At 38.8% G+C, this 10,656-nt stretch overlaps 1 protein-coding gene across 3 annotated transcripts in view; it reads left to right on the forward strand.

The window, feature by feature from the left end:
* kcnj10a (potassium inwardly rectifying channel subfamily J member 10a) overlaps positions 1 to 6,044 on the forward strand; it is a 38,920-nt gene extending 32,876 nt beyond the window's left edge. For all 3 annotated transcript variants that reach the window (XM_046063891.1, XM_046063890.1, XM_046063892.1), the window contains one exon: positions 4,400 to 6,044. In XM_046063891.1, coding sequence (XP_045919847.1) covers positions 4,400 to 4,806 — 407 coding nt within the window. In that variant the 3' untranslated portion in view covers positions 4,807 to 6,044. The remainder of the gene's footprint in view (positions 1 to 4,399) is intronic.
* Positions 6,045 to 10,656: the final 4,612 nt, after the last annotated feature.

Here is a 10,656-nt window from a genome sequence, read left to right on the forward strand (position 1 = left end):
ATGTAGACCGGATTGGCAGTTTCATATTGACATTAATACACAGCATTCCTAGAAATGTACATATGAACAATTAGCTTGTTATATATATATATATATATATTAAATGGAACTATACTTTAGTACCACCGATCATTTAATAACAAAAGGTGTAATATGTTTTATAAAATGGTCAATGTCTTCATTAAAAAAAAAAGTTTCACATATCTCTTGGGAATGACTGTATGTACATTCAGATTGTATTTGTATGTAGGTGTGTTGGTATTTACAGTCATGTGCTGCTTGCTTGGCTGCCTTGACTATCCAGAGTTGGGCTGGTTTGGCACCGGAGGAGAGAGTTTCTCTGGCTGGAATGTGTGTGAGAAAGATCGCCAGAGACACCCCTCATTAGAGCACAATGCTGTACAGTCCGGGGTGCTGACACGAAGCCTGGACAGATCCACTTACAGCAGCACAGACCTCTCAGCAGCACTGGAAGCCACAAAGGCATCACTACTGACGGACTCTGATTGCTGCGTTATTTACACTCACACTACTCGTTTACTGTAGATGGCTTCTTTCATTTTTTTTCTTGGCCTCAATTAACATACTTGGTTTTCTAATTTTCTTTCTGTATGTTCTCTAATTACGGTACTTTTATACTCTGCCCTTTAACTTCAACTTTCATTTCCGCCTGTTTCTGTTCCCCCTCAGCTACACCCTTTCCTCTTGTCTTGATGATGATTAGCGTCTCTGTAGTGAATCATGAACTTCCACTTTTTAGGGATTATATTACAGCACACATAATGCCGTCCATAGTACCACAATAATCCTTAGCTACTGTCACAATAGCCAGTTTTTGTCACAAGGTCCCCAGTATTGCTTCATCTGGATTATTTCCTATCCTAAATGTATGAAGTGATGCCTTAAAAGCACTTAGAAGCAATAATGCTGACTTTGAGTTGCAACTTTTGACTGAGGATCTGTGTCAGTGTGTGTGCACAATTCTCTGGTTAGCATTTACACCCAAAAATAATCATTCACATTACCTCAAAACTGATGAAGCGTCTTGAATGAATGGTGAAACACTTTCTATCTTACAAAACACCTGCAAAACAAATAACACTCCAATCAACACTTTGTAATTAGTAATAATATGCTAAACTAAGATGCATGTTGGCATGATGATGTAGCCCAAAGAACCGCTGTACATATACAGCCTCACAGAGCTGTACTTTACCCATAATAGTACGTGAGACACCTTGCAATGCCAGCCCATGTGCACTTACAAGTGCAATTAGATGGATTGAGGAGATTAGGAGTGTTGACCAAACAGAGGAAAATTGGTTCTTTAACAACTTTATCAGCCCCCTGAAAGATATATTGTAGTCATATAATCTTGCCTATTGTCTTTTTAACCACAGACATCTAAAATTCTGAAGTAATAAAAGTAATAAATAAGATTATGTAAGTGTCTTGAAAAATGGTCGTACAAAACTTTTTGAGATAACTTATTTGTAGTGTTGTAGTCAAGACCGCCAAAACCTAGACCAAGTCAAGACCAAGACCAGAGTTTATCGAGACAGAGACAAGACCAAGATTTTTAAATGTGTAAAATGTGTTTTTCAGTCGCTTTTCCTCATCAAAATAAATATCTTAATAGAAAAATTAAGTGCTAATTCATTTGTGATTCAAATCAATTAAATCAAACATTTATTAAACAGTTGGATTGTGTGTAAAGGGGGCGGGAGGGGTTGTTAACAGTAAGAACACATTTTTAATTAGGGTTATTGGTTGCATTTGATGCAATATGTTTTACATCCAATCAAAGTTAGGATGTTAACAAATAAATCAGAAAATGCAAAAGCAATCTATTGATATTCCCAAACTTATGAGTCCTCAATGTTCGAGACAGAGATAAGACTGAGTACAATTGCCGAGACCATCAAAAACTGGTCTTAAGCCGGTCTCGAGATCAAGACTGGAGTCAAGTACTACAACACTTCTTATTTGGTCTCGCTGAATCTCCTAGTTGAATGTGAGTGTGAATAGTTGTCTATGTGTTAGCCCTGTAGACAGGCAACCTGTCCAAGGTGTACCCACGCTACCTCTGGCCCAGTGTGACCTGGGATGGCCTCCGCAGCTCCTTGCAATCCTGTACAAGATGATTACGTATGGTTCATGGATGGATGGATGATTGGATGGGTGTTCCTTAAGAGACATTTTGAAATGCTTTTTGGCACACGTTCATAATAAAACCCATGACTGAGCAGTGAACGTGCTTCCTTACACGCTGCTACTGTTTCTTTGAACAGAGCTTCAGGCTCCCTTTAACGCTTGCTTTATGTTCTCAACTAAATTTATTGGACCATCAGCAGGGAACTGCTCTGACAGACACATTGAATACTGGCTTTCAGCTTGTCAGCATTGTGCGACTATGAGTCACTGTATCAGGAGGGCAAGACACTGTGGAGATGTCCTATGGAGAGACAGATGGCTGTCTAAACCATTGATCTGGAATATCAACACATTCCTCTTAATCATGTAGTTATATTTTATATATGCACTGTACCTCACAAGGCTGATTGGAAAGTGTGTGTGTGTGTGTGCACTGAATGAGTCATTGATGGTGTTTCTCACAAATACATAAATTTCCTGTAGAACTGAGGGATTATGAAACTATGCTGTGGCTGAAAAAAGCTTGTGGGTTGAAAAAGATGCCTAAACTGAAAATATAGTAAACAAAGTCAGGCAAGGTAACAAGGTGTAAGTTGCAACACCACGGCAGGAAGTCACAATAGACAGCTGATGATATTAGAAACACATCAGTAGGTGGATGAGGGGATGAGGTTATGACAGGGTCAGTGCTGACTTATGCACATAACGTCATGGCAATCCATCCAACAGTTGTTGTGATGTGTCACTCAAAAACACAAATGTGAAACTCATGGTGGTGCTAGGGGAAAAGTCAGGGTATCTCCAAAGTCATCAGGATTCATCATCTGTGAATCACGGACATCTGTACAAAGTTTAGTGGCAACACATGCAGTACTTGTGGAGATATTGCATATGGACATTGCCGTCCCTAGAGCCATGCTGATGTTAAGAAGATGACTACGTAAATGCAGATGAGCCCTTTGAACTGCCCACAATGGGCCAATAGAGAATCCCTACCAACTTTGGTACAGTGTGTACAAGCAGTTGCGAAACCTGTGTTTTTTCCCCTGGTGGGAGCGGTACTGGGTCTGGGTTAGGGTAAGGACTGTTTAGACAGGTGACAGAGTCTGCATTCTGAGGCCTGTTGATGCAGATGTGTGCTTGATTGAGGGCTTCTAGTGTCTCCTTCGTGTTGTTGCAGTGGTGTGTCGATAAATTACAAGTATATTCTGCATATATTAAACATTCATAATTGGAATGTTTCCGACAAGCGGCAGCTTTTACTTTGTGTGTGTGTGTGTGTGTTTGAGATCCATTCAAGTGTTTAAAGTGGGGAGGGTTTTATGTTTTAGGGCGTACGTGTGCATGTGCATGTTTCTGTGCATCTTTCCCGTCTTTTACTGAAATAATCAATCTGTGACCCAGACTTTGATTCTTTTAAATCAACGGGGACCTGACCTCTAAAATAATAATAATAATAATAATCTTTATTTGTAGAACACTTTTCAAAAACAAGTTACAAAGTGCTTTAACAAGTGTAAAGACAATAATACCCAAGAGACAATAATACAAAAACAATACAAGATAAACACCTCATGGACAAACATGACTCCATTGAGGCCAAATCTTCTGTGCTTAAACACTGCTGCTTAATATCGTTGCTTTACGCATATTGACAACGGATCAAATAATTCATGCATGTAGAGACAACTCCACAGAGAATTATCACATGACTTTGTAGTTCCCCTCAGGTCTTAGAGCTTATTTTAGCTCATAGTTGTGGGTTTCTGCTCTGCAACTGTTTTGTTTTGGGAATGTGGCAGTTAAAGAGACAGATATTTCCTTCAGGACATTTCTCAGGTGGCCAGAATCATGACTGAGAATGAATGAGAATATTTCTGTGTGTCTGCTGGATGTGTAATTAACCACCTTTTTTGCCAACATGTTACATAACTACATTACACACTGACAAGTCAGTAATCTATGTTTTAATTTCAAGGTGTTATGCTGCCCCCAGTGGGCCAGAAAATGCAGCTTTGATTTGCTCTTGAAGAGATTTTTTTACCTTTAGGTTCTGCTGTGATGAATAATCAGTTTTCAAGCAGTTTCTGTAATTAGTTTTAAATGCTTCACTCTATTAAAACTGTGATGGGGTGAATTGAATCATTGCCTGAAAAGGAAGAAACAAATTAAAAACATGTGGCTTGCTTTGGAAATGGGAGCTTTTTTGTTTGTTGTTTGACCTCAGGTCTTGTGTGTCCTCCAGGTGGTGGCTGGACAGACCCGGAGCTGGCAGATTTTGAGCTGCTGGTGATCATGAGTGCCACGGTTGAGCCGACCTCCGCTACCTGCCAGGTTCGAACATCCTATCTTCCCGATGAGATCCTCTGGGGCTATGAGTTTCCCCCTGTCGTCTCCCTGTCTCCTTCAGGAAAGTATGTGGCAGACTTCGCCTTCTTCGACAAAGTGGCCAAAACCAAAACTCCACCCCTCTTTAAGCAGGCCCTGCCACCGAGCCCGCCATCTCAGGCGTCCCGTTACAACGGCGGTAAGGAGGATGGGAAGGACCCAGAGAAGATGCGACTGGAGGAAAGCTACAGGGGGGAAGAGAAGGGGCGAGAAAGGCGCATCAGAGATAGCAGCCCACTGAGTGTGCGTATTAGTAATGTGTGAGAGAAAAAAAAAGACAGGAAGAGGTTTCAGAAAGCTGTTGTGAAACTGAGTTACTGTAAAGACAGGAAGAAAAGAAGCAAACTGCTCTACAGAAGAAGTTCAATTCTCAAACGAAAACATCTCCCCCCCTGTACACACACCTACTCATATTTGTGGAAATTAAACACATGGGCGCCCACCAACCACACACAGACACACTGTTAATGCTACTGTATAACCACAACTCTGTTGATAGCATAGCCTACTGATGATATCTGTGTCTGCAACCAGCTTCAAAAGGAACAAGTTACAAACCCAACATGTACAAATGTACAGCACAACATGAAGTCATCCATAGAGACATTTTCTAAACTTATATTCATGGGGATTCACTGGAAGATACTCATGCAACAATGCAAAAACCTTCATCTTATCAGGTCACTTCTGTCTATAATTTAGCTACGACTCAAGAGTAGTAGGAATAACTTAACATGATTCCAATAGAAATCAACTTGTTTCAAGAATTTGCTAGAAATAGGCGTCTCTTCCTTGAACGAAAAGGGAAAAAGAAAACTAAGGTTGATCGGAATAAATATTCTCACCACACCTGCAGATTTTTCATCTGTTTTAAGTAAATAAGAACTCAATAACAGACAAATTGATTTGAGAAAATTAATTTTGCAATGTAGTTGAACGTCTGATATGGATTTTTATCACTGAATCACAGTACTGTTATTTTCCTTTTTTTAATTAATAAAGAACCTGCAACAGGTGGCGAAAATACTGGAACCATAGTATATTTTTAACAAAGGATTTTTAAGGAATGTATCATATTTTATGTAGCCAATAGTTTCTAACAACATTGTGACATGTGCTCTTTGAATGTTTATTGTTTATGGGGAAAATGGGTTTGGTAATTTTACTAAAAGCACTTTAACTTGAAAGAAAAGTGGCATTTCACATAAGGGGAATAACTGAACTAACTGATACCTAATGCACTGTAATAAATGATAAAATCTTCTGGTTATGTTTGGGCTGTGTGAATGTGAGTGAGCGGTTTAATGCTTGAAAATGGGTAATTTTGTGAGTATCATAATAGTGTTTGTATGAACCTTTTTGTGAACTGCGTTAATGTCATGTGCAGTATGTGTGTGTTAATGAACCTCTGTACAGTGTATAAAAATATTTTTTCTACATTCTTCATTTCTTCATGTCCTGACATTTGATACACAACTCCATATTTCCAATATAACATATAAATTGTTGTCACAGCACATTGTTTTTCCTGTAAAGTACAGTCAACCCATCTTTTTACTGCTGTAATTGTTTTCATTCCGTGGTTATAAAAGTATCTGTAGATTCTGCCAATATGTGTCTAATCAGCTTTATTACGTGTTTGATGAAGAAAATATATTTTGACAAAAATCTTTTTCTTTTTACTCTACATGGAATTTTGACAGATGCATTAACATTAATTTAAATTATGCTACATGTTTAAGGGGACTAGTTAAATTTGTTGATTAATTATGACAAAAAATTAGACATCTGAATTTTTATGTAAAGAAACGAAGATCATCAGAAAATTACAAAGAGATAGATTGCCAGAAACTTTTCTTCTAGTCTTAGCATTTAGTGTTTTTGTTTGAATGGCCAACAGAGCATGCAATTAAAAATTAGGCATTTATTTTGTACCTGATAATCTGTTCTAAATGTGTGCTCTTGATACTACTTTGGGATTAAGTACCACCTTTTAAATGAAATACATACATAAAAATTCCATATTAGCCTAGGATATACAGACTATTGCACCAATCTCGTCTTAACCTAGAAGTGTATCTATAACAGCTTTTCAGAGGACTGACTAGGGCTTCAATTATATGATTCTCTGACTTGTCCAGGTGACACATACAACTAAACATCACTCATAATATTAGAAGCTAATTGGTTGAACTTTTTAAGTAACGTTTTTTAAGTGGCTCTTTTAATAAATGTATTTTTTGCAACTTATTTGTAAATCAACCTGTTTGAATTGACTCCACAGCATACAGCCCAAAACAGCATGTTTTTTCATCATCAGCTCAGATGTTGACATACGAATTATGGAGTATTTTATTTCATTATCTTTTTTAATTGATATTTACCAACATTGAGAGGAGCAGGTTAAAAATGCTATTGTTGGTGCATCTGTGACCAGCCCTACTAGAGGATGACAAACTTCCCGCCTACAAAGAAACCTGATTTGACAAACCTGTCGCTCGGGTGTCCTCTGACCAATCAATTTAACACCAATACACACTGGTTCAATAATGGGTATTGTTCCTGGTTAGTGGTGTGAATATGATTTTAAATCTCAATATTACTTGTGAATATCAGTATAAGATTAGTGGTCCTATAGCTTAAAAACATAAACCTGTTTTAAAACGTCATAAATACAATAAATATTAGGCCTACCAAATTGGAGCCGATGTTAACTACGCTAGCCTTAGCTAAAAAATGCTACCTTATGTTAACTGGCATTAAGCTAATGCACTTACACAAAGTTATCTTAACATTAGCTGAAACATTAGCCACTTTCTAATTACAAGAAAACCAATATCATACATAGTCTACTACTTTGACACTGTTTTTTACTACATTTTTGTTCCTGGAAGTGGGTCCCTAGTTCTTCATTTGTGCAGGAAATTTCCAACATAAAACTGAACCTGTTCTTCATGTTAATTGATGAATATGAGAAATATGTTGCCAGTGTTATAACACACTAGGGCAACACAAGGCTGTATAAAGAGTGTGTAGTCCCTTCATGCTACACACATGATAGAACCTTAAAAATAAATAAAATAAAATTAACAATAAGCTACACATACATGTATACACCCACAACTTTCTGCAGTGTATTTTTTGACTTTGCTTCTGGGGAGAATGTAAACACCAACAATTTACTGATGATAATGTGGCTTCATCTTCAAACAAAAATGGGCCTAGTATGAAATTTGGGAAAGAGTGTCTATCTTGACTGTGATTGCAGCCTATTGTTTTAGGCCTACAGGCAAATATGCTTTATGTTGCCTTTTAGTTTGTGGTATACCATTTGCAATGTTTGCTTCAGTGGGAGCTGCCCTGACATCATTTATTTAGGCTACTTCTCCTGAAGTTGGGGTACATAGTTTTGCTCCAAGTTCACAAGTAGGAACTCCGACTCCATGTGGTGGTTCGTGTTAGCCTAGTTTTTCTAATTGGAGGTCTGAGTGTCAGAGATCCCAGTTGCCTGAAACGCAGCATTATTTCCGTTGTCTCTCTGTTGCGTCAACGCATGAATTGATGACTCTAATGTGACACAGTGACCAGTTTACTAGACAGAAATATTGTGTACTATGAACCAGATTTCACAGATTTCGGCTTCCGCTACCGCTTGCTACTGTACTTTTCTCATTTATCTGCTGATCTCTTTCCAGGATGGAAACAGAGCTGTATGTAAAACTTTGTCTTTACTTTGAGTGAAGAGGAATGTGTGCATGACTGCATTTCAGTATTGTTGTAGGCCATGTTTATGCAGGTGTTTGGTTGCATATAGCCTGATATGTTGTGTATTTGAAAGATAGATGATAATATAGCCTACATAGACCAGAGCAGAAGGATGAATGCACAAGAAGTTCTGGCAAATACATGAATGAGAGAGGATCGGATGGGGGATAGAGAGAGGCAGTCATGAGTGACTGAGTCACTGTCTGCGCGTGTGTGTGTGTGTGTGCGTGTGTGAGAGAGAGAGAGAGAGAGAGAGAGAGAGAGAGAGAGAGAGAGAGAGAGAGAGAGAGACTGCTTCTTTATTCCCATGGCGTGGGCTAACTAAAACAACAAGTTATTAACCAAAACTTTGTTTTAACTATGTTGTTACCTTTGCTAGGCTAGTAGACCCAAGTGCAGGATTAAGAGAGGGAGGAGACTGGAGATGAAAGAGGAATATTTATTGCAGTGTTGAAGGGATCATCTGGGGAACAGCGAGGCAGAGTGGAAGATGTGTACAGGACCCGGTTGGTGGCTGCTGTGCAGAGCAGTGGGAGAAACTGTAGCTGGGAGTCCAGAATGTGAGAAGCTGAGGCAGAGCAGAATCTGGGAATAGTGTAACTGGGCGGGATGAGCGCTATTTCCTGTAGCATAACAAACACATCATTATGCAAACTTAAACGCTTTTAACTTAGAACTTGATTGTAGTTTTTTTGAAGTGCAAATTGCAATTTGAAAATGTTATATTTTATGTTATGTTTAGTTTAAAGCAGGGATAGGATACTATAGGCTGTTGAGTGATTAGGCCAGAAAGGTTGTGTATAATCTGTTCTGCACTAGCTACCGTACTATACCTAAAATCCACATCAAACACAGTCTAGAGACTACAGTGTGTTAGACACAGTGTAGCATGGTGGTGGAGTGCTACAATAGAGTTTACTAATAAATAAAAGCAGTGAGGGAAGTGGTAGTACATTACAAATAATATAGGACTGGGTAGTCTAATCCTGTTTAATAAAGTGGCTCGAAAGAAAAAATGCAAAGATGTGATAATAGACACCATATCAGAGGGTTACCTGTCAATCAATTGCATGAGCTAAGATATCTTCAATTTGGTAGTAAATAGTAATACATAAAAGTAAGAAGTTTTTAGAGGTCAGAAATGCTGCTTTAGCCTTTACGTCTGTCAGGATTTCGCTCAGTGCAGGCAGGGATTCTGCCCAAACGCAAGACACTAGAGCTGGCAGGATGTGTTCTGATCATTAATTTGAACAGAAAGTGTACTCACAACAACAGGGTTAACGAGCAGGAAGGGAATAAGCAGGTTAGACACTTGGGGTGTAATCAAGACAAAACAGGAAACAAGCTACAAACAACAGATGCAGACAACTTCAGACTAAGACAGGAAGCAGAAAAAGATGCTGAGACAAGGACCAAACTGACAGAATCAACAGACCTAAACCAAGAACACACAAGAACAAGTAGAAGACAAAACCAGACATAACCTGTTACCAAAATAAACCGAGAACAGACAAGCACACGGACAAAACTACGACGAGTGTTAGGGGCCCATGAAGGGAAACAAATTGAGGATGAAAAATTTTATTTAGTTTTGAGAATAAAGTCGAAATGTTGAGAATAAAGTCGAAACTAAGAGCTCCTTTAGTCCATCAAATCAGAGTGAATGCCGTGCCAGCTGCCATGTAGGCTACATCATACATGCAGCTTTTGCTTTCAGTTAAGAATACAGTTGCACCTCTTCAGAAACTCACCTTTACACTCCAAGGATGTAACTCATATGTCTATGATGTAGCCTACATAGCAGGTGGCATGGCGCGCAGTCACTCAAGACATTTTGTCTAACAACAAAACAAGGACAAGATGAACACACGACACATACCTTTTCAAAGCAAGACAGGGAAACAGACTGAAACAAAGGAAACAGAAGAGTCAGGGCGAATCACCACAGTTCTGTTTAACTGCTAAGCTGGACTGAAAACTAGACGTAATGGTAACTGTTGCTTACATGCTAAAGGACTAACAGTGTTTTGTTAACAGTGATATATGTGTGACATACTACAGCACTGTCAAAAAAAAATACAGCCCCATTATTCATTTGAACAGGGCAGCTGCGTTGCCTCAGTGGGGATGCAAAAAAAAAAAAAAAGAAGCTCAGTTGAACCTGGCTGAACTTGAGCTGCAGCGCACTGCAGGATTGCAGCGGTGCAGCATTTAGTCTCTAATTCCCGGTACAACACAACAGTTTTGAATATACACAGGGAGGAGGTGCTGTCATATAGGCGTCATTTTGCCTTTGCAGCACAGATTTTTCATTCAAAGGAGAGCACAGAAGTGTAATTCTATATTCAG

This window comes from Micropterus dolomieu, linkage group LG12, assembly GCF_021292245.1.
Source record: "Micropterus dolomieu isolate WLL.071019.BEF.003 ecotype Adirondacks linkage group LG12, ASM2129224v1, whole genome shotgun sequence".
NCBI classification, from domain to species: Eukaryota; Metazoa; Chordata; class Actinopteri; order Centrarchiformes; family Centrarchidae; genus Micropterus; species Micropterus dolomieu.